General features: G+C 49.7%; 1 protein-coding gene across 3 annotated transcripts in view; it reads left to right on the forward strand.

Annotated features, from left to right (window-relative positions):
- LOC120948416 (BMP-binding endothelial regulator protein) overlaps positions 1–25,977 on the forward strand; it is a 68,898-nt gene that overhangs the window by 10,901 nt on the left and 32,020 nt on the right. For all 3 annotated transcript variants that reach the window (XM_040364699.2, XM_040364700.2, XM_040364701.2), the window contains exons 3-4: positions 11,654–11,887; positions 16,823–16,899. In XM_040364699.2, coding sequence (XP_040220633.2) covers positions 11,788–11,887; positions 16,823–16,899 — 177 coding nt within the window. In that variant the 5' untranslated portion in view covers positions 11,654–11,787. The remainder of the gene's footprint in view (positions 1–11,653; positions 11,888–16,822; positions 16,900–25,977) is intronic.

Below are 25,977 nucleotides of genomic sequence, written 5' to 3' on the forward strand. Positions count from 1 at the left end.
TTGCTTGATGCGCGCACGGCAGAATAAATTAGTAACTGATCTAGAGAAAATAAATACCACTAATTGCGTTTGAAGTGAGACGATGCCGCGCCGGGCCGCTTTACGGATCCGCTGGTTCGAGATCTCGCGGGTGGGAACGGGAATCTTTTGGGGGCGAATGGAGTTTAGCGGACCGTTTAGCGCTCTTGATCGGCTCCCTTTTGGTTGCCGCAGTCGATAAGAGTTGTTGTTGTTTTTGTTGCAGATATTCGTCACAGATTACGGTGACGTTCGAGGGCGAATTGGAGTTATTTTTTGAAAGTGATTACGTGCCATCTGACAAGGAGTTGGGCTTCTTTTATGATCTTACAAGCACTTTATGCGCAGATAAACTATTGCCATATAGGTGTTGTTACCATCCAAAAGTCATCACCCGTAATAGCGGCTGTAATAATTCAACCCCCCTTTTACATAATGCAAAACATTAAATATATTTTATCGACCTCGTGCTAAAACTCGGTCCCTCCGCTCGGTCAACTGCAAGCTCAGGTGAAGTTTTTTTTTATTGCGCGCCTCCCAGACCAGATTGACTGCTCAAGGAGAAGAGCTCGAGGTAAATCTTCAGCCAGTTGTCCCAGGGAAGACGAAGAGCCCGAAGCGATCGTAATGGTAAATTGATACAACCACCACTTCCTGGTGCTATTTGCTGTGGCTAGCGGGTGAAACACGGGTACTCGATCGTAGCTATTTTTGCTCCCTTTCTGCTCCGATCAAACCGTGCCCGTAAATCGTCGATTGATCAATTGCATCCATTGCTTGTCTCGCCCCCCTTCCCATTAGCCTAGCGAACGTACCACTGCCACGGATCAGATCTGATCAGATCGTAGCTTTAGCTGTAGTGCTGTGTGAACGATAAAAGTGAACGAGAGCAAAAATGATCAAAGGTGTACCGGAGCCACACGCTGGCCGGTACGTTCGAAAGTGTGTAGCGATTGAAATCAACTGTGTAAACCCTCCGGGAGGGAGGTCGAACGAACGGTTGGCCCCAGCATCATCAGGTGCACTTGCACCGTCAGCTCGCTCAACGCGAACGACGTCCCTTTGGCGTAGAGGGCAGACTCGAGACTCAGCTTTCGACTGTCCAACGCTTGATGGGAAACACATCTTGGACTACGAGAGACTACGGTTTTTTGTTCGGTTTATTTACCCGATAAATTTCCCTCGCCTCAGCTGAACCATAATGTATTTGCTCTCTTTATACTCCGCTCTCTATCTCTCTCTCTCTCTTTATCCTCTTGCCAAAACTGCCATATCTCATCGGTGTGGTGCACGTGTGGTGCACTGCGTGCGCACCGGCTCCTCTGTATATTGCGTTTTATAAAGTGTGATTATTTGAGCTCGAGAAGAGGGGGTAGTAAAAGCACAAGACTCAATTGCGCGCCGTTTTTTGTGTGCAGAAAACACCGAGAAGGTATGTTACGAGGGTTGTCAAGACACTTGAGCACTTACGAATGCAGCATGAGCGCGCGAGCGCGCCCGACGCGACCAGCGCACGAGGATGGATAATCGCGTCCGGAGCCGCGTGTACGTTCAGTGGACTTCTCTAATGCACTACTAATTTAATGGTGTAAACAAGCAATTAGAAGTGATTTACAAAAGTTCCGCCCTCGCGGGGTTTTGGCCCCGAGACCCCCATCCCGCCCCCTCCACCCAGATTTGGCTGGTTAGCGTTAGCTTCCCTTGCGGTGCGTACTCAGCGTGGCGTGTAATGGCGGTGCTGTTTACACGTGAGAAAGTTTTCTTACTACGAAACGGTAAACGGGGCGCTGTCCCCCGGGATGTGTGTGTGTGTGTGTGTGTGTGTGTGTGTGTTTCTATTTCGATTGTTCCGAGTATTTTATCGGCTTTTCGTAGGGCGAGTTCGGCAGAAAAGCCAACTGGTTTCCCGGTAGTGTGGCGGGATAGTTTATGTTGCTCTCTGTTGTGGTGTGGGTGTTGGTGTTGGTGGCAGGTTTTATTTTGGGTCGATCGAACAGTGACGTCACAAAACAGTGCAACTCATTGGCAGTGGGTAACACACCACGCAGCTCAGTGGAAAATCCTATGCGAGTGGTAGAGCGTCTGAGAAATGATGGGGAAGTTTTGTTTTAATGATTTCCCAGCAATTCTGAACTCCCTGATGTATGGGTGGAGTTGGAACTCCAACAACAAAGGATGTCTTTTTTGTAGCAATTGGAGGTATGTTTGTGTGCATAACATAATTCAGCAGTATCGCAAATTAAATGTCACACAGCTGCATGAATATATGCAAACAATAATCGATAAGAGCTCAAGTCTAGTCTGGTATGTCCCAAAGTATGCCACCGTCTACCAGACGGGATGACTCTGTTCTCATAAAAAGATTTCTAATCTTAATCGAACAATATATCATGCGAATGTGAACCCTAACAAATGCTCTTATCATGCACAAAATTGCACTCCGGAGCATTCCGGAGCAAGATATGCTGATGCGCTATATCAAGCTAGTGTTCAAACTCACCCCACCCAAAGAGCAAACCGAATGTTACCATTTTCACCGTACAGCAAATACGAAATAAAGAAACAGACACGCACACTTGTGCAAGCTACACAGACCAACGGCACAGGCAAAAACAATTCACTCCTCTGCACCGTTCGGGTCCGGCATTAGATAATTTCCATTTATCTAAACATTTACACTATGCAGATGGGCAAAGCCCGGGGGCCAAAAATTGAATTCGCACCCGGGCGTGGTCCCGGCCCGCCGATCCGGACAGCCACTGCTGCATCCTGGGGGCCGTGTATCCAACTGAGCGATAACCTATAAGGGAATGATCAAATGGGAATGTGGGGGGAGGTTAGCAAAATAATAAGCAAAACAAAAAAAAACACTCACCGACACACACACAGCGCAGAATTACAGTACTGGTGAAACCGGTGTGTAACGTAGGCGACCGTTGCAGACTTTGTTGCGATACACAATGTGTTTTCGCGTGGCCATGGTTTCGCCCCGTGAAGGTGTTAATCTGATACCATTAGGGCAGATGGGGGAGGAAACTAAAATAAACACAAGGCCTAGTGCAAATAGCAATCGGGAGCGGGAGCTCATATAAAGGTCATACTAGATGGGGTTTGGTTCCCAGGTAACGCTAGGAGTAACTCTAGCGCACACTTGACCTCGTGCGATGCTCGGTGCGCTAATGGAGTTTGTTCGCGTTTGAATGGTCCGACTAGAGTTACTGCTCATTATCGGCAAGGTTTTACTTTGTAAGAGTTAGTACCACAAGAAGGACAACCGGAGCAGGCGAGAAGATAGGCGAGGTGTCATTGCTTTTGTACTCGACTGCACGTTCTTGAATGTCCCGGGCAGTGCGGGTTTTGATGGTTTGATGATATCCTTTTCACCTGCCCAGAGTTGATTCGTATCAAACGGGATATGGATTGGTTTTGCGGTTTTTTGTCAGTGCAGACAGCAGGGACAACTCTCCAGTAGCAACCGGTGCCGGTGATGTACTAAAACCAACTTGCTCCATGGTACCGCTGCGGTGGTCTGCGGTTCGATGAAACATTACAAATGTTTCCCATCGCAACATCTCGCCTGCTGGAAGATGATCGGTTTTGATGGCCAGCATGAAGCTATGGTAACACGGTACTGGTTGTATTGAATTCCAACTCCACTCTGCAGTGTGGTGATGTTGTGTGGATACAAAGTAAAAGAGGTACTATGGGGCTAGGTTCAGGTGATACTGTCCTAGCAATGCGAAAGAAGCATTGTCCCACTAATGTGTCCCGAAGTCAGAAAAGCGCATTAAAAAAGACGCAGAAACATGCTCCACAGCTATCGATCACGGGCAGAAAGTCAACGTTTATCTTTACAAAGTGGCTGATGGTTGGTGTCTATGGATGGTGTGGTCCAACGAGTAGCGTGTCGCCCCTCCTTTTTGCCAAAGCTCCATAAATAATGTAAAGATAGTGCACAGCATTGGTGAAAAAAGGGACTCCCATGCGCTTGTAGTGTTACTTGTTTTTTTTTTTGGTTCGATCGACGTACGTTTCAATTTACGAGCTAGCCCAACGGTTGACTACTTTGTACCGGAACGGCAGTGGACAAGGCCCAGCTAGCGGGCCAGCCAGTGCCCAGCGGAATATGTTGTGTGGAATGTGTTTGCACCCAGAACGCGTAATTTATGGAACGGGCAAATGCATGCTGAAAGCGCAATTTATGAGCGCCAGTTCGGGTCGGTAGCGATTGTTCTGCGATTCGTTATCGACTGTGGAGGGAACTCCAGTTTTTTTTTTCATGCTGGAATTGGTAACTATCGTAACCACCATTAACGACCGGTGACATATATATCGATAGTATTTTTGAGGTCCCCAAATGCTCCGAAACAGTGCACTGCTTCTCCCCAACTTTCCGGATGTCTCACGTCCATTGACCCGATTGGAAGGTTCGGTGTGTGTGTGTGTGTATCTGGTCATTTATCAGTGATGCGGTGCAGCGAAATGGGCGAAAAAGTTTCACCATCCATCTCGGGTCGGGGTCGATTATGGAGTAAAGTTTTAGTACTCTCTGCAAACAGCACGTGAGCACGGGTCCGGAGAGTGAGTTGTGTGTGACGATAAAAGTCTGATAAAAAGGACGCCAAACTAGTCGGTAGTAAACTGTGCGGGGTCAGATTTATAGCTATATCAAAGCTATAGTGGAAATGCGTAAATTTGGCCATTAAAAGATGTTTCGTCGGTCACAAACGACTGTCTCGACCGGAAGAGTTGGGGACTGACTTAACATGACCGAGACTGAGACAGGGTGCGAGATGGCATGGCAGTGCACGCGCAAGAACCTACGCGGAGCTACAACACTTCAAACGCGGATGTACCACGTCTACCACCTTGTTATGGCGAAAGCCAAGGGGATGGGCAACTCGTGTTTCGGTACCTAATTAAGCGTAAGCAAATTGGACCGACTGGCTGAGTGAAGTGCTGCACTAATGCCTGCTGCCGGTGGGAGATCCACTCTTCGCGCAGTTGTTGCGAATTAGCAGCCGAAGTAGGTAAGCCAGCCGCATTCTAAACACCGCCGTGTACCGCCATACTCAGCCCGATGATGTGCGTTGGGGTGCGCATCTTCACACACAGACACACACACACACTCGTGTTCTCCAAATAAACATTGACCTTCTGCGGTTGCCGGTGCTACTAGCTCAGCATCCGTCACGTACCGCACCGCAAGGGGGCAACAGTGTGGCACTTGTTGGTCCGGTTTGAAGGATGGCAGGCACGGGTCTTTTCAATGTCTCTGGAGAGTACACTTTTCTAGTGTGTGGTAGAGTCTTTTTTCGACACAGGAGGAACCTGCCATCACGATAGCAGCAGTCACAATGTTGACCCCGTTGCGACGGTCGTCGCAACTCGCCTCGAGCTCGCAACTGACCTCGACGGCACCGGCTACGCACTGTCTGCCGCGTTCTGCGCTACAGCAAGCTCGCCTATATCTAGCACCATCCTAACGTGCTGCCAAACGTGTTGCCCGAAGGACCGGACAGCTCCGGATGGTGGTGTGAGCCGGAGTGCAGAGGCCGGGAAGAACCGCAACGACTGCTGCGACGTGGAATAATTAACAGGTGTATAAATATTTACTTCCTCATAATTCCTGCAGCCCAACTGTGTGCTCTGTGTGTGTGTGTGTTTGTGCGCAAAGGGAAGGAGATCGTGTTAGCGCTAGTGTGTTTGGATGCAGGGGTTCAGCTGCTGAAGAGGACGCGCGCTCGGTGCGATGATTCGCACGGTCAGGTGTTCTGCCGCGTCGTCTCGAGTGGTTACTGTTGCCTCTCTCTCGCTCTATCTCTCTCATCTCGCGCGCGCACTCTCTTCCCGATGATGGATGATCCTGTTTGCGTTGCGCTCGTTTCGTGCAGAGGTGACGTCGTGTCGTCTGCGTCTTAACGTGGCCGATGCGACCCTTTTACGACCGTGGTGCGTACAGCGTACAACAGTAGCACACACAGATGGCACGCTAAATATCATCCGGCAGAATTAGCTTCCCCCGCTCCCCCCCTCTTTTCCTCTTGTATCACAAACTGGCGAGGATACGTTCGTTAAATATCGCTCTGGCTGGTGGATGGTTTTGCGAGCCGGCACTGATTTACCGTGGCCACGACGCACGACGCATTTATTTCACGCGCGCACGCTATTCGGTGGTATCATAAAACTGAAACCGGCATAAGTTATGATTCGATTTGATATTTCCTGATCGTTGCAAGACCAAGATGAAGGAGGAGGAGGAGGCTGAGATTGTTGGGAAATGTGCGGTATCATCTTTTCATCTGCGCGATACGAGACGACACGAGCATGATGTAAAACCGATGCGAAAACATGGACCCAAGTGAATGTGCGTGTGTCTGTGTGTGTCTAATACACGCAGAGTCACCAACCCGGGCCGTGTTTTATCTGAATTTTAATGCAAGATGACTCGTGGCTGGCGGGTTGGCGGTTTTTGCGGGGAGCTACGTTTTGCTAATCGGTTAGATACACCACCGAGGAGGAACGCACGGCTACGCTAAGCAGAGCTGACGGTTAATCAATGTAAATGATTTAGGGAGGGGACATTTAATGTGCTATGAAGCGCAAACTTTTAGTGTTTTGTGGTATAGAACAGGCTGTGTTTGTTTTCATTGCGTACGAGTACGAGAGGAAAGAGTGTATTGATTTTCGCTTCTAGCGGAAGAAGCATCTTTGAATTAAAAAGGCAGACAGAAGTAAGAATCAATAAACCGTGATGAAGCAATCAGTCTTCTCTGTTTCGTCGCGTTTGAATGCTCCAAAACCTGCAAGTCACCGGTTCTGATGATTGATCAGACAAGTGTTCTAACAAGTGTTGTCAAATTAAGCATGCCCCTCGTGAGAGTAATGGCTTAAAACAATCCACCTCGCGACCACAGCGCCTTCCTGTACGTCCACAACAGAGCTCAATTTATTACGTAGCGTGAGTGAGGAAATGAAGAAAATATGTGAAACATCAGCATCATACCCGCTGCCGACCGTGCTTTCCCGCGCTCCCGGAAGATCACGATCAGGAAAAGAAAAGAATGGTGTGTGAAAAATGTGTACCCACCGCCAGCAAAATACCTCGCCATGTTCGATGACTCCGTCAAAGCGCGCAAGCAAACGGTGGCCTTTCGCGGCCGTGCGATGATGAACCGCCATGGGAAAAAAGGGCGATGCCACCAGGGCCCAAGAAAATATGGCCGCATACAAACTTATCAAAACGCTAATGCGTCGGGGTGGCGTGAGGAAGGTGAGGAACGTGTCGCCTGTGCAAAACCGAGACAGACTGCGAGACGGTGGTGTGCAGAGAAATGCCCGGGCCGTTTTAGCATTGCACTATAGGGCAACTATAGTGAAACCGCAGAACCCGTGGGTCAGTGAGTAAAAAACAGAAGGGAGGTTTTTTCGGGGTCCCAGCAATAATCGCCTGTACAGCGACCATGGATGGATGGATGGATGGATGGATGGATGGATGGTGCGTCTCGACCCGGTTCAACCCCAAAACGGCAATTAAGATGATGCTTCAGAGACGAGATACATTTATGCATGCACACTCGTTCGCATTTAATGTCTTAATTAACGACCCCGACAGGCCCCGGTCGGTGAAGATGCGCGGTGAAGCGGGAGTTTGCGTTAGGAGAGTGAAGTGCTGCCGGCTGATGGCATGGATGGGAGAAATGCCAGGGACCAGAGACGAAGCAGAGATTTTAATGCTAATTGTTATTTTTATTGTTACTACTGGCCACTATTGGTAATATGTTTTCCGCTCGTTGCACACGCGGCAGCATTCCATTCGTCCCGTTGGTGGTGTAAGACATTCCCGGGCGTGGTAATCAGCTAAAGCAATACTTTCTTCGCCGGCAGCTGCTGCTTGAAAGCGTGGTGTTTTTTTTTGTTACGGTGGTGTGTGTCTGGAATGCTATTGCGTTTACGTTGGGAAGATTAGGAAATCTAATCCACTGTTCGGACGGTGGGCGTGAGCAATTTGTGTGTTTCATGGGACGGTAGGGAAAGAAAACTGATTTCCAGATCGACCGAAATCTTGGATGCCATAATCGTAGAAATTAATTCTTATTCTGTTACGATACATCTCGCGATACATTATGTTACGATACATACAACAATGCTGGTTGGGTTGGAATTCGTTGGAATCAATCTAAAGTTATTTTGTTTCAATGTTGAAGTACCAATTTAAGACTAAATTTAAGTTTTCATCTCCATGTGTCTAGGGCATGTCTGGGGAAGTCATCCAGATGATACTGAAGAATACAGCGAACTCATTAGAAAGTGATCCTCATCCATTCGAGTTAAGAGTTCAGTTAAGAGCGGGTAACTCTACGTGTTGCTATGGCGCATCCAAGTAACCGAGTATTTAAATATGACCTCTTTTGATCATATAATTCACCGACGAGACTTCACTGTATATTCCCAATTTACCAAGTTATCCAATGTTTGATGTCACAAGGCACTAGTGTTACTGTTCAATGGGTCTTGTTGCTTACAGAATGCACCTTGTGGAAGCGACCACTTGCACAGCGTTGCATTAGCTATTGGCCGTAGAACATTAGCAACACTTAATGTCCCATGCACATACACCCAACAGAGGACCCAAGACAAAGGACATTAACCGAGCGTCGTCCGCAGCCCGCGGGGCATCGACGTGCCTTCCGAGCAAAACAGTGTCTTAAATAGCGTTCGTTGTTCAGCGCCACCCACCTCAACGCTCAGTTCCTCCCAGTCATTTGCTTGTAATTACCCTCCGGGCCACTTATCTGAAATGGTGTTTAGTCTACGATGCGCGCCTTTTAACACACGCGGAGCTCGAGACTAGAAGGAAAGAGAGTGGGTGTGCTGGGTGTGTGTAAGTTTCGTTCTTTGTGCCCCAGTCGGGCTTTAAAAACGATCTCTAATCTGTGCGCCGTGTGTGCGCGCTCGCGCACGCCACCCCAATGCAGGGCCCCGTGCAGTTTGGTGTGTGTGTGTGTGTGTGTGTGTGTGTGTGCGCACTCGCTTTTGATGAGATAGTTGATTTGCCAGCGAGACTGTATGACTTCAGACATTGTGATCGTGGCGCAGAAGGAGGACGGAGGATGATCGCACAAAGAACACCCGGGGGAGGACACATGGCGCTGGTGGTTCGGGAGTATGGTTTCCTGTCCTGGAGATTAGTAGTCCGTGTCCGGGGCTCCCACGCTTTGCAGGCTGGCGAACGGACGACGCAAACGATGGTATGGTGTAGCGTGCGCAAGAGCCGCGTCTCCATTCCGGTGTTTCGAGCCGTGCGGCTCGTCGCTTAATAGCACGCTGAAACTGAGCCAGCACTGGGCAATCAAGGCTTAATTTGGTCATTGAGTTTGAGAGCCGCTTTTGTTTCCAAGCGAAGCATTCACCTGTCCGGGAAGGAGTTTGATTCTGCTTTCCTCCCAATCCCCATCAGCTCGCATCGTTTCCATCAACCGGATATTTCGAGTCTTTGCCGATCGGCAATCACCGGCCAACTCGGTACGTCGGTAGTTTCAGGGCTTGCCAACGGTAATTGATTTGATTATTGGAACACCGATTGAGAAGGGGAAGGGCTAGGTGAAGGTATTAGATTTTCCAATCCCCGCTGCTGCGCCCGCATCCGCATCGTCTAATCGTCGACGATTTATTGGTCATCATCTTGAAAATAGGGTATGGGGAAGGCCTCTCGGCAAGCAAGAACAGTGTCGACAGAGGGAAAACAACACCTCGCGGCAGCTCAGCCGGTTTTTTTTGTGTGTGTGGCTTAATGCGAACACCGCCTCTCACACACCCCCTCCGAACGGAGTTAATGCTCGCGAAGGGAAGAAACGCGTGTGAACGTAGAATTGGTCGGTGAGACTTGAGATTTGCCTGCCGAAACGGTTAGAACCACGGCTTGTAATACCGTGGCAGTGTAAAACCGAACCGTCGCGGTACGGTTTCTTCATCAAACACACACACACACACACGCACGCGGTGTAATAAATTTCAAGTGAAACAAGATTTCTTTTCCCATGTTCCCGTGTGTGTGTGTTGGCACCGCACACCGACTCCGCACGGGGTCTGCTGGAGCTGGAAACCGCTACTAATCGTTGCTTTCTGTGTGCCGACCGCCGACCGCGTGTGCAGCTCGTTTTGCGTTAGTAAACGATGCATACTGGATGCTTACTACTACCTGCAGTGCAGTGCAGAAGTCACCTTTCGAGCCTACCGAGTCGGTGGGCTTGAGAGATTATGTAAGAGAGAGAGAGGTTATTAGCAAATCCAACGGAAAGACAACGTGCTCGCTGCTAATTGCTTTTACGCTCAGTGTGGTATGTGTCGTGGATGTAAATTTGCCTGGTTAGAGACGAATGCATCATAATTCTCATGTGCTCAAGCTACTTTGTACGTTGGACATTACTCTTTTACCTTTATTTCTCCTGCAGGTGATCGTGTGCGTGTGTGCATTCTCTTACCCTTGATCGGTGGCAGGTTTACAGTCATCCAAACGGTTTGATTGATTTTCCCATTCTAGGCGGCAATGGTAACCTTTTTATTGGCACTGGTGGCACAGGTGTTTCCTCGTCCAACTCTTTGAAAGGTCGCGTAGCGTGTTTTCGCTTACGTAGGGTTGCGTACGTTTCAATTAGAAGGGTTTTAGAGAACGGTGCAACGGACAACTTCAATACGCCGATTTTTGTGCGGTTTATTTCACTTGTTATCGCTGCGCCTTGACACTGATATGTCAATATGGTTCGAGGGCTGTACCGGCGGACACTGTGAGCGGCTCAAGAGGTTTCTACGGCCTCAGGACGGTACGGCATGTTTCGGTTACGGCCTATTAATCATCTATCGTTTCGATGTTGGCGTTCGGTTTCGGCAGCCAAATTAGACGACGGCCGTTTGTGTGAAGCGGAAATAAAACACGGGGAAACAGGCGACGAAGACGACGGAGACGTTGTTGGAAAGAGGGTACCGAAGCCAACCAACCTCAAGTATTTGCGTTCGAAAAGTCACTCGAAAATCCTCGACACCCAACCAACGTTTGCTGACATCCGGTAGATCGGTTGGTGGAAAACCCCAACAACCCGGCAACCAGCCGGCAACCGAAATCTCGATGAGTTCCTCCGTCTCAACTGCTGGCCACTTCAGAATCGAACGCAGGCGAAAAGGGGGTTTGGTGGGAGCGCTTTTTTTTGAGGATTTGTTTTGAATTCCAGGTTGTGAGTGCGCCCATAACGGCCAAAGCGGGGTTGTGTTGTGGGGCCTGGATGGTACTTCTCGGCACGGTGCCGGCCCATCAGCCTCCGGCTCAAGCGTGCTCAATCTTCATTGACGGCGATGAAAAGTCAGATTTATGTAATTGTTTTTTGGTGTTTTTTTTTTGGCTCTTGTTCGCTCGACGATGATGATGCTTGCCGGTTCTTGGACCGGGTTTGATGTCCAGAGGGAATTGCATGCAGTACGATGGCGACATATAAAGAAGGCATACGGGGGGATAACTTCCGCTAATTAATGAAAAGAACAAGAACCGAAAAGGTGAACTAATCATTCCCGTTTTCTGCTCTATCTCTCTCTCTCTCTCTCTCTCTCTCTCTCTCTCTCTCTCTCTCTCCCATCACTACAGTGCGACGAGACGGCTACGACGACAGAACAACGGGCCATTAATTTCCAGCGTGACACGGCACACGGGCCGTGTAACGAGTGGCAACGAATAATTCGACCAGCGGCCACAAAAAACCAACACCCCTGTACAGCACCATGCGTCCGGTCGACGCGTCCCGAAACAGTCGCATCCTGCTCGGTGCGATCGTGATCCTCGCGATCTCGATGCGACAAGCCACTGCCAGCGCTTCGTTGTGTAAGTATTTTGTGGGTTTTTTCTGCTTTTACGGAAAGTTTTGTGGGATCAAAAGACCCTTCGCTTGTGGTACCTGTTACAGTTTACAGTAATTTCTTTATGCTCAAACGACAGACGGCGAACGGCGGAAGTAAACATTGAGCTAAAAAATCGAGACGCGCGTTGCATTCCTTTCACTGCCTTGCATCGGAAATGCGCGAAAGTTTCAACAAGTGCATGAAAGTTAATAAGGTGAAAGAGAAGGGGATGGAGAGAAGGAGAAAGATAGGAAGAGGGGGGTTGAAAAAAACATCATCTGAAAATATAAATAAAACTCCTTAATGACGTCTCCACGGACACAGGTACAGGTTCGTCGATGGATGTCGGTGACAAGTTCCCCACCCGAAGCGTAGTGTATGAGGGAAGAGAAACGACCAGGAGTGGAAGGAGAATTGGGGAACCCGAAATTGAGCCCCTTGGCGGACAGTTGACGACAGTTTGTACGTTTTTTTGTGTGTTGGATCCTGAAACCAAAGCCATTGGAACACAACGCGATTTCGATACAACTTCGATGTTGGTGTGGAGTGTGGTTGGGTGCGGGGATTGGAGAAAATATTGCCCTCACATACACACAGACACACACACTCACACACGGATATATCCTCAAACAGGATCCCGTTGCTGCCAGCGGCCATTCGCTTCTCGTAACCAGTACCTGGGTGCAGTTTTGTTGTTGAAGTCTGGGCACAAGCGATTGCATGTTGCCTTTCTATCCTGGTGACAAGCGAACGATTGCGCACACCGTGAATCGCGCATGATGGTCCAATAATGTGTACGACAACAAGCGCAGTAACAAAACGAGAAAAAAACAAAGAAATGTACGAAACTGCGTCGAAACACCCCGAAAAAAAAACTCGTCCCGGATGAGATTCTCTCGTTGCCCGGGAACACACTGCTCAGGCATCGCGGGGCATCGTCATCGGCTGAAGAATGTGGTTTCTTACGCTCTTACGGTTACTGTGAATGCGTTTGTGGTGCAGCTGTTGTGCTGTGCATATACACACACCTGTGCCGTGTGGAGGACGTATTTGGAAGGAAAAAAGGACGCTTAAATTAATCACTGAAGTGGAAGCTGTATTTCGAAGTGCCTTTCGTGTCTAGATGGAGGAGTCCAGAGAGATGACTATTGGAGAGAAGACTTTTGTTGGGATAGTTTGTGGAGGAAGTTTGATGAGTCACGCTTGCTCTAAATTGTCGTTGGTACGTTAAGATATGATGAATTAGTATGAGGTTACACTTCCAAGAAAATGTTTGCACTTCTGAAGTGATGAATCCACTGTTGCAGTTTCTCGCTACTAGAGAACCTCCAGCGCCCAGTGCCACCAACATGCTGTCTTATCCGTTGCAGCATCTTATCGCGAGCTGCATCCATGCGACGACCCGTAATGTGTCGTGTACGTGCATTTCAGCCCGTTTTTGTTGGCCGATTCATCCCGCCTCATTGGGAACCCGCGCGGAAACTACACGTAACCGCCGTAAAGATGGTTAATGTTTTTTGATTAAAAAAAAGGTACAGCACCTCGAGGGTTTTGGTGTCTGTGTGAGTGTGTGTTGTGTTTGTCGCCCTGATGGTAGGTGACGATGGAAGGCTACTTTTAATGACCGTTTGCTGTGTTGCATGTTGTGCGGGGTCTCGTTGGAGCTCGTAGTGCCGTTGTGCCAAAACCACATTTCGCATGTCCCGCTGACGCCCGTTTTCACCCGTTTGCTGCAGATCCTGCGGGCTGGGCGGGAAACTTGGCAATTAACTTGCCAATGAGGTGTGTTTCTCCTTGTGCGGAGAGATGGAGAGATCGGGCAGTGATGATAAACAAGTACGAGTAGGCGCTGGATACTAGGATGTTGTTGCAAAACCCCCGCCGGGGTTGGTGTCGTCCGCGATGCTTATCTTGGGGTCCAACTAGCCGTAATTCAGTGTCTTTCGGTCGCTCTGCACATCTGCACCGGTGCATCGGTGACAGTCCATTGCACTTTGCCCAGTTCGTGTCAAAAAAAGGGGGGGAAGACGATATGCCACCCTATCACGATTTTCTTGCCAGCGATCGTGCACTATCGCAGGTGTGCGATCTGGTGTCTTCTGTGCCCTAGATGGCGCTGCACAAACAAGCACACGAGGAGAAGCATTTTCTCACCACCTCCGGAGGATGAGCTCGTGACGATAAACGTGACCATTGACGCGGACCAAACCGCGGCAAACTTGTGCAAACTTCCGGCGCACGTTTGTTTGGGTCCTGCTTCCGGTTTGCGTCTTGGTAGACGTCCCGGTGTGTGGGAAAAAAGAAGCTGCCCTTGCCGGAGCTGCTTCTAAGCGCTCCCTAAACCCCTTTCCCCGCTTAATAGGAAGCGTAGCAAGAAGCGGCCTGCAAAGAGGATGTAAATATTTGCCAAAAATGCCGCCAGTTTCTTGTTGACGGCGCTGATGGGTGGCGGTGGTTTGGACGATGAGATGGCGCTTTACGGCGATGTGTGACCGACGTCCTCCGGCCAACGTCATCCCGTGAGTCACCACAGCCGCGGTGTGTTGTTGCGCGTTATTTCACACAGCTACAACCGGTGTGTGTGTGTGTGTGTGGTTGTTGTTATTGTGGCCGCGTTACTATTTGCCTGCCTCCACGCGTGCCCTCCCTGGGCCCTCGACCGGGTTGTAGTCATCGCTTGGTGGGTTTTGTTTACTCCCCGAAACGTTGCTTGTACACCGACGACGACGACGACGACGTGCCGGTCGGTAAACATGGCGCTCTCTGTAGGTGTGTATTGACACATACACACACAGAGAGAGAAAGAGGTAGTAGAGGAATGAAGGGGTGTGCGTTGGCGTCACCGGAACAGGAATTGAGGATGTCGCTCGGTTCATTCATTCATCTGCTGCACTTTGTTGCACGAATGACGTCGTTAATTCGCTGGGAAGTGTGGCCGGAGCGAAGAGATAGGTTTAAGTGAGGTACGTTATCAGAGAATTAAACTTCCGACCCAGTATAAGTATATCCCCCTCCACCCGTTTTGCAGTGCGTTCCGCCCGAAGTGTGAACAGCAAATATGTGCACAAATGTCTTCTGGTGCGAACCATTGCTTCTTCCCGATCCGGGTCGGTGACGTCTGCCGAGGAGAATCCCGCCGGTTGAGGATAATCTTGTTTGCCATCGCTATCGCATCGCGCTGCTGGGCGTGCGTGCGTGATAGTGAATTTCTCGTACGGGTTTGAGTGGAGGGAGTGGGGGGGAGGCAAACGTAGACCCGACCGCAAACAGGCATGCCGTGCCGGTGGCATCGAAGCTGTGACGAACCTTGTTGTGTTTTGTGTGTGACGTCAGCAGACAATAGGCAAACGGGATTGGCAAAACGGGTTAAATGTCCGGGAGTGTGGGATTACGCTCTTCCTGTGGGCTTGTAAACATCCCCCTCCCCCCCTTCTTATTCCCCTCTGGAGACTGATCTTTAAGTAATCTTTGAAGAAACAAAACTCCGTACGCGTAGCGAGCGTGAACGGCGTGAACTCAATCGACCCACTCCATGTATCGAAGAATGCAGAAGAAAGCAACAAACAAGCCGGCGAGGGAGGCACAAATTCGCAACAGAAAAAAAAGAACAGCAACCATAACGTCAGCAAACTGGCCACCACCGCCCTCCGCCGTTCTCCCTATTCAGAAAATGGAAACTAAACGCTGTATCATGCGCTAAAAATATCGACCACGGAGAATTAAAAATAAATACATTGATTTATTTTCGGAAACCCGAAATATCATCGTCATCGGCCGCGGTTGGAATATGGCGAGAAGGCAGGTGAACCCAGGCCTACCTTTCACCACCCCACCACCACCGTTTGGTCTGACTTGTCGTGACAGCCCGTCACCAAAACCCGTACTGTGCGCTCCAACATGGGCGAGAAGTTGACAAATGGTCTCGACAGTACATCCATAACAGGGAACGCTGACCGCATGGGGACGGGAATATGGCATCGGGTCGTGTTTTTTGTTGTTGATCTTCCTTGAATGCTGTGTGCTGTGGCCAAAACCGTCCAGCTGGGTCCGATGACGCCCAATCGGATTGAACTTAAACCCGATCACGATTGGACGACTCGGTTGGAGCAAGAACCACACCTTGCAGACTCCCGGGGACGGTGATGACTTCATGGCGGGATGGGCCATCCGCTCCCGATGCATTCCAATTCCAATTCCACTCCAGTTCACGTGTTTGGTCAGGAGTTTTTTTGTTCGGCCGCAAAATGTGCTAACTAATACGCTAATACGCGGGTGCAGCTCGGGCGGCATTCGCTTTTTGAAGTCTGAACTCGGTCATTTGGTCACTGTCAGGTTGGAGTGGCTTTTGGTAGGATTGTCTGCAAATACGGAGCAAATTCGGAATTGATCCCCATACTGTCAGCAATCATTTGCGGTGAAGGCGAATCGGGTGTGTTGCAGAGCGTGTGCTAATGTGCTAATGTGCGCACGCCCGTCTAATGCTCCGTGTCTACTTTGCGGCTCTGTGTAAGACCGGCTTTTGTGGCCAGGAGCACGGCCCTGTTACATTGTTGCGGTTTGCAGGCTTATTCAGAATTTTGAGCCACGGCACAGTCAACAGTGAAGCTTTCGCTACGGTGCAAATCGTTCGTTGGTGTGACGGAATTGTAGCGATAATTTACGAGTCGGCGTTTCGGGTTTTGATGCCTATTGTCGAACGCAGCCCCACCTTTTTTATGAATGAAGCATTGATAGTTCAGTACAAAAAAGTGCCCTCTGCCAACTCCGGTAGGAACGTCTTTGTTGATTCAAGTCTGTTTTTCTCCCTCGTTTAGGTTTGTTTATTGAATGTCCCAAGGGTTTTATTTTTTTCGAGAATAGTTAGGATGTTTTCTAATGTCTTCGTTTGCTTTTGTCTCTCTCTCCATCTCTTTCACAGCTGGATATCGGGAACCGTGCACAAACGAGGGCGAAGAGGTTAGGATCAGCATGCCGTGCTTCAAGTGTATCTGCAAGGTAAGTCTGGACAGCCGCCAGTGTTGATTTAACCATTTTCCCCCTGGATCCCTGTCCCTCGATTCGTTCCGGTTCGAGAGACAGAGAGAGAGAGGAAGAGGATTTCTCGGTAATTGCCAAAGTCAAGTGGAAAGTCCGCTGCTGCTTACATCGCATCGGGCAGGTTGTTGTTGTCCTGCTGTGCTTTTATTAGCTTAAGGACTTTCGAGCCAATCGGTGTGTGACAGGTAGAGAGAAGACAAAAAGGATTCGCCTCAGGACGGCTCAGCGGGTGGCGTTTGGGATGGGTTTTTGTTTGCTGACGCCAGCACCCGCTGGTCGGCAGGTCTCGATCAGCTTCGGCGCCAGCATCTTAATGACCGAAACCTTTCCTTCCTGTGGTCCTTCTCGCTAGGGCGTGTTCCCTTCATTCTGTTCATTTCATTGATAACTGGCAGATTCGGACGGAACAGTTATCCCATTATTACCTGAGCCGACGGACGGCGCTGAGCCGACGCTCAGCTGTGGAAACTCATCCCTCATGTGTTGAGTTGTTGATTTTTCTCCTTCCTAGAGCTTCTCCTCTATCCCAAGAAAAAAAAACTGTTTACTACTTGCACACCGCTGCAGCTGATCGAACCGATCGCAACCGAGCCCCGATCCGTTGGGCGCCATCTCCGTTTCGTTATTGTTTTCCATCCTTTTGAAATAGCGCGATGCGCTCGGGGACCCTCCACAGTGGCCACGTTCTGCGGCGAGGGCCACAGTGGCGTTGCCGCTTGTTGACAAACGCGCAGACAGAGCGGGTACACACATACGGACCACCGCGCGGAGCAGGAGCAACCGCACGGTAAATATGGGCAGCGCATGACGCGCCAGCCAGACACACACACACACACAGACCGACCGGTTCGGGGACGGTAGTGTGTTAACTTTTTCCTTTTGCCACTTGTGTCGAACAAATAACCTAAATGAAAAGCTAACAACAGAACGAACGCGTTGGGCGGTAGCACACCGATGTGGTTCCCTTCCAACGCCCCGGTTGTTGGTTGTAGGCAAACTCCCCTTCCTCCCGAGTTTTTACATTGCAGGTAGATGCAGCTTTGAGCTAGTGTGTTTCAGTGTGGACCTGTCATACGAAAGAAGAAACGGCATTTGGGCATCTCTCTGCTCGATAATATGTGTTGGAAATGTATTACAATTTAAAGAATAAATGAGAAGTAATAATAAAAGAGAGATTTGCTTGCACTTGAGATACTTGGGACAGGTTATTCTTATTGAATATTTAAAGATCCAAGATCCTTAAGTTGAAGTCTGTTGTCCAAGATCCTGAAGATGAAGTCTATCAGTACCTCAAAATCTTATTTATTCTTAACTAGTTCCTTTGGCCTAGTTTCTGAAACTGTTTCATGTTACCGGAAATTAAACTGTTCCTAAACTCTTTATGGGATTGATCTTGATCTCATTTTAGTACTGGATCCTTAACCTATACCAATCTTCGAATAGATCTCCAATCCATACCAACCCTGAAACTGAGACTGAACCAACATTGCCCTTGGATCTTGTAAATAACTCATACCAATCCTGGAACAGATCTCAAATCCTTCCCGATCTAGAAACTAATACTGAACTCATACGTCTCCCCTAGAAGTGAATCTCATTTAATATACCGTCTTTGAAACTGCTCCTAACCTTCATAGATCCGGGACATTTCCTGGAAATCATTCTAAACCCGTACCGGTTTTGGAACTTCTCTCGAAACAATTGAAACTAATATCATACACCCTAAAACCATTTTGGATGCAGTTCTGAACTAGTTGTGGATCTAGGTTCATATTTGAGATTTGATCGTCTACCCGTGTTCTTACTAAAACGGAGAGCTGCCAACTTTGCTACGGAGCAGCTCTGATCTCAAAGTGTTACATTCGGACTGCATGCAGAGATACTAAGCACACACGTTTCTCATTATAAGCGTCTCAACTCAACATTGCCAATAGGTCTAGGTACACGTTACTACGATAAGCGATTCGTCTGTGTGCCTCTTGCAAACCGATCGCTGCCTTCATTGGCCATGCATTCCAATCCAGCTCCAATGTTTACGCGCCAGTGTTCTCAGCGATGTCTTGGGAGAGATTCTTGATCGGCAATCATGCAGAAAAGATACCCCGACCCCCGACGGTAGTAACGCAAAGAGTATCAGGTCGTATGTGTGTGTGTGTGTATCCGTCCGTCGTCCGCCTTCAGTAGCGCTCTCTTGATCTTGATGCGCGGTACGACGAACGCAAGAATGTACGATCGTGCTCCGGGGGCAGCCCCAAACCTTGCCTCCCTATGTGTCGCAGGGCATCAGCATCATCAGCTGGCCCACGGTCCCAACCGGTCGAAAAGAAAAGCCAGCATCCAGATCATGTGACTAACCAACCGTGTATCGAAGGAGGTGTTCGGCCAGCTGTTTCGCCCTCCCCGTTGTGTGTGTGAGAGAGAGAGAGCGTGGGTGAGGACCGCTTGAGGTAGAGAATGTTCTTTTTATCGCTGTGTCCGCACATCGCGCCTCTTCATCGCTGGAGGGGGGGGGGGGAGAATTAAAATCTTTGCATACATTAAAAAAAAACACACACACACACGGGCATTAGTATTCATCGGGTGGAATGTTCCGCGTGCGTGCCATGATTCCCGTCCCGTTCCGGCGATAGTTTCGCTCGCTTCCTGTGTGCGGCTGCTGGCTGCTGCTTCTCGTTAGCTCTGCCAACGCACACTGACATACACACACACACACACACACACACACACACTTCTCCTGCGCGTGTGTGTGTGTGTGTCTGGCCGGCTGGGTTTGCCGGCAGCCGCTTACGGTGAAACTCCGCACGCAAAGCCGGATTTTGCGAGGGAGCCAAAACCGTTCGGGCGGCCGGCTAGTCCAGTCCAGGTCTTACACATTGTTACTACCGACGACGAAGAAGAATGTTGCTCCACGCTATTTAGCAGATTGGGAATGTGTGTTTTTTTTTTCGTCGGCGAGCAGTGAGGGGGGGAGTAAGGGGGAAATTAAGCCGTATCGTGCGTGTTTTTCGAAGATCAAGACACGGAGACGATGTTTTGAAAAGCCGAAAAAAACGCATGGTCTGAAGAGAAAGATGTTTCTCCCTGCGTAACGTGTAGGAGACAAGGCAGCCAAAAAAAGTATAAAAAGCGTGATAGTGTCAAGGGGATAAACGCACAGCAGCAGCAACAAAAACAACAACAAAAGGAGCCAAAACATCCGCGATCCACCTGCGGGGTTTCGAGATCGCATCGGTCCCATCATCATCATCATCCGTTCACCATGTGTGTGCTCTTGAAAGAAAAAAAAAAGACGCTTCGGAGGCACAGGTGTCTCGCGGGATTTTTATTCCACACCCCCTATATTCCCTTTCTCTTACTATCCCCGTCCCTATTTCGCTAAAGCGAAGCGCGCCGGCATGCAGATGATGATCGTTTCGGATAGGTTTTATTTATTTATTTATGTTTATGCGGCTCGGAATTGTTTCGAATCACGGCTCCCCACGGGCCGCCCCCCCCCCCCCTTTCCCCCCTACATTTCCATTCTTCTGCTACCGTGTGTGTGTGTGTGTGTGCTTTTTCTGCCTGGCAACACTGGCCACCGGCAGGCAGCGACTAGGAAAATGTCATAGTCACCTCCTGCTGGCGGGTTCGAAAACAAGCGTGCGCGCGCGCGCGCTCGAAGTGATCCTATAAAGCCGATAAAGGTTTTACGATCGCTCGGGACCGTCCACTATCGTGTCGTTCGACAAGACGTGCGTCTTTCGCACGCGATTATCATACGCAGGACAGGGCACAGGGTGGCCGCGACTTTGCCACAGCGTCTAATCGAATAATCCGCAAATTGGGCGAACAACCCTCGCGAACTCGCGGTCGGGAGGATGATAATGCAATTGGCAGTCGACCGGGCGATAAAGATCAGCCATCAGAGGGGTGCTGTGCACGCTTGGAATGCGAAATAGCAGGACCTAGCGAAGGGGGAGAGAAACAACAGCAGCAACAACAGAGGGTCGCGCACGATAAGCTGGACGGGCGAATCTGCGAAACAGGTGCCTCGGCATCCCGGCGAAGAGAAAGGTTTTATGGCTGCATGCTGTGTGTGTGTGTGTGTCGCTAGTAGACGGCGAGGGCCTAACCGAAACCACCAAGAAGGGATGCACGTAGGTAGCGGGCGGCGCGGTGCGACGGTAGTGACATTAAGAGTAAGCGCAAACGAGCGTCGCAGCGGCCGCGAGCGGGACACGGCGATCGCAATGGCCACGTGCGCGACAGTGAAGAGCTGCTAGCCTCTACCCGTGCTTTCCCTCACCCTCTCTCTCTCTTTAGCTGACGACTTGACCACCCCTTTCACCTTCCCCTTTAGGTAAGGTTAACCTCCCTTCCCGGAGCGACGCTGCACATAGGTGCAAAGCAAAAAACCGGTCCATAACACCACCAAACCCCAACGCACAAGCTGGTAGGAAGGGCTGGAACCAAGCGGGGCGGCAGAGCGTAGAAGTAGAAGAAGGCAGCAAAAGAGAAACACACATAAAAATATGGCCGAGTGTTATTATACAATGAACAAGGTCGATAAAGGCCGTTCGAGCGCGCGCACACACAGACACACACTACTCCACGCTGTGCCATTCCGTTTGGGGTCGGTCGTGGTGGTTGTGTGGTGGTTGCGTATTTTTTTCCCTCTTCTCTTCTTTTCACTTCTGCAGAGGGGTGAAAACAACACCCCCCCTGGTGGGGGGGGGGAAGGCACTGGTGGCGGTGCACATGCGAAAGGCATGCAACACATTTCCCTTGCCCCCCCCTTTTGGTCGCCCGGGGATTGGGGGGACCGTCTCGCTTTCATCTTAGCAAAGCGGGCCTTCTTCCCCAATCGCACCACAGGCACACACAGGTGGCTCATCTGCAAGGTGTGTGTGTGTGTGTGTGTGTGTGTGATCAACCTTCCCCAAGATCATGCTGTGGATGAGGGATGAAATGCCGGGGGAGTTAAACTAGGCCGATTTAGACTAGCCACCGCGTGCTTATTGGGCGAACTGGATTGATAAAGATGTTGTGATTTGTAAAGGGGCTCTAAATATTTATTTTATTTTTTTGCATCCTGGCACGTGGTTTTATTTGTTTGCGTTGAGTTACTTTTGCGCTTAATGGGGCCTATGTGCGCCATTTTTCATCGCCCCCTGCTCTTCCTTTGGGTTACATATTCCACCTGATTGAGCCATGCTTGTGCCACACTCTTTCCCGTGGGGCTACATTGCTTTGCTCGTTTGCTGCGTTCTGTGCCGCTGATCTACTCCCCCTTCAGATGCCCCCTGCGATCCCTTCTGATGGTGCTGGAGAATCAAGTGATCAAGCCAATGCGGAGCGAGAATGTGGGTCATCGAATTTTCGGGTTTCCCTTACCCGTGTGCGTGTGCGGTTTTGTTTTGAATGTTGCTGTGCTTCGTTTTAATGCTTTTCGTTTTTCGTCTTGCCATACCGTGCCGTGCCGGGGCTGTGCATACTTCTGGTGCGATCGTTTCATACTAAGCGGGGTCCACCACTGATAAGGGGAAAGGGTAGCGCATTCCATTTCACTTCACTGTTGCGTTTAACTCGCGCGGCTAGTTGCCAGTTGTGGTTGATGCTGTGATTGCGTTTCTCGGTCGCCATCCCTTCACAGACGAGCTTTGAGTTTGCCATTTGTGTGTGTGTTGTTGCTTTTTATTATTTAATGTAATGAGCATAAACTTACAGAAAAAAAAACATATTTATTTGCGGTAACAAGACCATTTTTCGGGGGGCACTCCAGTCCTTGGCGTTGGTGAACGTTCACCACTCAAAAAAGGCACAATGCACAAAATCGAATGGCTGAACAATTGCTATTCATTTACATGTATTACCTCCTTCCATTTCTCCTGGCCAACGAAACACTGGTGGACCACATTTCGACTGGATGGACACTCATTCGGCGCGTCCAATCTCAGCCATGTTTGTGTTTTTCGTTGTGGGGCTTCCCTCGCCATCCTTTCCTGTCCACAGAAAAAAGGCCGGCCAAAGCTGCCCCACAAAATGTCACCTCTGGGTGAAGGAGAGGCAGCGGCACAGAACGGGGGAGATTATGCTAGGCATATGATGCATGTGTAAGCCACCGCGCTCACGTCGACGCGCAAAGCACGGCGGCCTCGAGCCCGGCCACGATCGGTCCCCCGACGTAACGATTAATGATTGACGTTGATGAATATTGTATGAAAATAAATAAATTTCGTAGAAAGTCATTTGCATATCATGATTTCCAAGCCCCAGCCCAGCTTTGGACGAGTTATGCCGTGCTGTCTCGCGCGCGCGCACACAAAACAGAGAGAGAGAGCGAATGGCTGGACTGACGGTAGGTCAGCATAAATACACAGACAACCCATACAGCCATGCACGCATATGAATAGATTGGAGATTGGGAGGGCGCAAAAAGAGTGTGTGTGTGTGTGCTTGCAAGGGCAAAATAAGCCCGCTGGAAGATGATGGAGCATCGAGCTTACCATCAATCGGTTGGCAAGATCCGGTCTCTCTTGCCTGCCGGCGATGGGACCGTTTGTCCGCTGATGTTGTGGCCTTGCCGTGGAAGATAAAGAGCGGCGGGGGAAAGTGGAGGGAGGAGGGAGAGGATAGCTAGTGAGATAGACAAGACAGATAGACGGTGTGCACACACACACACACACACACACACACAAGCAGCCATTGCAGCTGATTGGCAGACGAGCGAGAGCTGCAGCGATGCTGCAAGACGGAGGATTATTTTTAGCCAGCCACGAGCGAAACTTTCCTTTTCCTTTCCGGTGCTTCCGGTACCAGTGGTTCTCGGACTGCCTTTGGATCGATGTTTGATAGCACTGCTTCTGATAGAATGTCGATAGCGTGTTCGATAGCCGTCTGGCAAGCCTGTCTATGTCTGGTGACTTTCTGGTGGAGCTCCCAGCTTCCAGCGCCGTAGGGAGAAAGGCATTCTTGCAACGAATTTATTCCACCTCGCACGAGAGTCTGGCTGATACAGATCCCTGACGCCTCCCTGTGTGTGTGTGTGTGTGTATCGAGCAATTGTTGTAAGTCGATTATCACAACCGAGCTCATTATTAAATGGCGACGGTTTCGCACACCTTCGGTTTCGTGAAATGCCACCAGGCAGCAGCAGCAGCACCCTTTTTATAAAATTACGAGACACTTTAGCGGGCACCACTTCATTGGCACCTGTAATTTCGCGCTGTGCCGAGAACCATGCCCCAGGGTCCGCAGAGAAATGGCTCCGACCTGACATTTAAGCTTCGTCGGTCCAGACGTGTTGAGAGCTTTTGATTGCGCGTTGCACCCGCCCGCTCGCTGATGAATAGAGGTGTCTTGTTGATCGATGGGCTGGGAGGGGGGGGGGGGGGAGGAAATTCACTACACCCTACACCCTACACGAGTGGAATATGAGACGTGTGGGGGGAGGTGCTTGTGTGCCGGAAAGAATGCTACAGCAAGCAGCGAGACGACGTCAGGCGCAAACGTCTGGAGCCGCAACGCTTGAACCGTTCGCCCGCCGGCCGAGCGGTATTGTCTCGTATGGGGAGCACGTTGGGTGGGTGGGTGGGTAGTTGAGGTGAAGCCGGTGTGCAACATGCAGATGCGGGTTGCATTCGGTTGCAGCAGTGATTGCAGCGCGCTGACGGAAGCGGCATTGGCGTCACGTTTTTAGCGGTTTAGCCGATATTGCGCAGGTGTGTTGATACAGGAAGTGCGAAGTTTGCTTTGCGGTTGGTTGTATCGCTTGAAAGAATGTGCAAGAAGTAGAGTTTAGTCAACAATGTTAGAATAAAGAATAATGTGTAATAATTGAAAGTGATAAAAAGAAGAAAAAGGCAAAGTAAGCAATAACGCTTTATAAACAAAGGAATAAAAAATCACTTTCTTTAATGAATCGTAGCCAAACTAGAAGTTTAAAATGCTAGTAAATGTTAATAAATTTAATGTATCCAAAATAAACATCAATTTATGCGAAGAAACGATTTTCTTAGAAGCATTCTTGCGTTTTTTAATCTTCAAAAGAGCTCCGTGGAGACGCATGGTACATTTCATGAAACTGAAAAATAGGAAAATTCCACTTCATTTTGTCATTTTAAATTCCCATCAAGAGACTAGTAAACCTTCATTGGTCAAGAATTTTCCTGGAATTTCCTGAAAAACGACTCAACCACTTGCGAAAAGCTCCACCAGGACCACCATTCTATTGACAGTCTTAAAACTGTAATTCTAGAAATTGATCACAAGGAGGCTCGATTTTCCCCGAAGGACACACTGTGACCGAACGGAGTACTTCACCCCCGGGCGAGCTGGACATGTCGGAAGTGTACGGGTTTTTCGGTGCATAAATCATCGGGCAAACCCCATCTGGGTCACTGCTCACTGCCCAGGCGCATCGAATCGAAACGGACGGGGCTGTTGCGCGATGCCCCTGTATGGGGCCTCGAAATGCCGGTTGCCGGATGCAACATGCACTGCGTCATAAAGTGGTGGCCCGAAGAAACGGGGCAAACCCATCCACCATCCAGGACACAGTAAAGTTCTTGTGCACGCTTGTGCTCCATTGCCACTGGGGCAGAGCGGTGCGTGCGTTCCCGTGCAGAGTTGGCACCGAAGTGGCACAGACAAACTCTCCCTCTCCCCATCGAAGGACAAAAGGCTGCGCTCCCGAAGGCTGCGCATTTCCGGGTAAAATTTAAATCCATTTTACAGCACATAAATATCGCCCGTCTTCTTCGCGTATTAGGGCTGTGGCCGAAGTGGGAGAAGGATAAGAAGCAAAAAATGGTTCCACCGAAAGCACTTTACCCTCGTCCCGGGGGTTTGGTCCTGCTGGTTTTTCCAAGAACATAACACTTAGCATTAGTGCACTCGTAGTTTAGCCCGAGCTTCCGGTGGAGCTTCTTGGTAGGGCGGGAAAAACTGTGGACCAGCAAAGGACGAGCTGGGTGGATTCCTTTTATCGAGAATTCGTAGTTTAAGTGATCTCGCTGGCTGTAGTGGGAATGAAGTTTTGCTGGAAAAAGAAACACA

This window comes from Anopheles coluzzii, chromosome 2 (assembly GCF_943734685.1).
Source record: "Anopheles coluzzii chromosome 2, AcolN3, whole genome shotgun sequence".
Lineage (NCBI taxonomy): Eukaryota > Metazoa > Arthropoda > Insecta > Diptera > Culicidae > Anopheles > Anopheles coluzzii.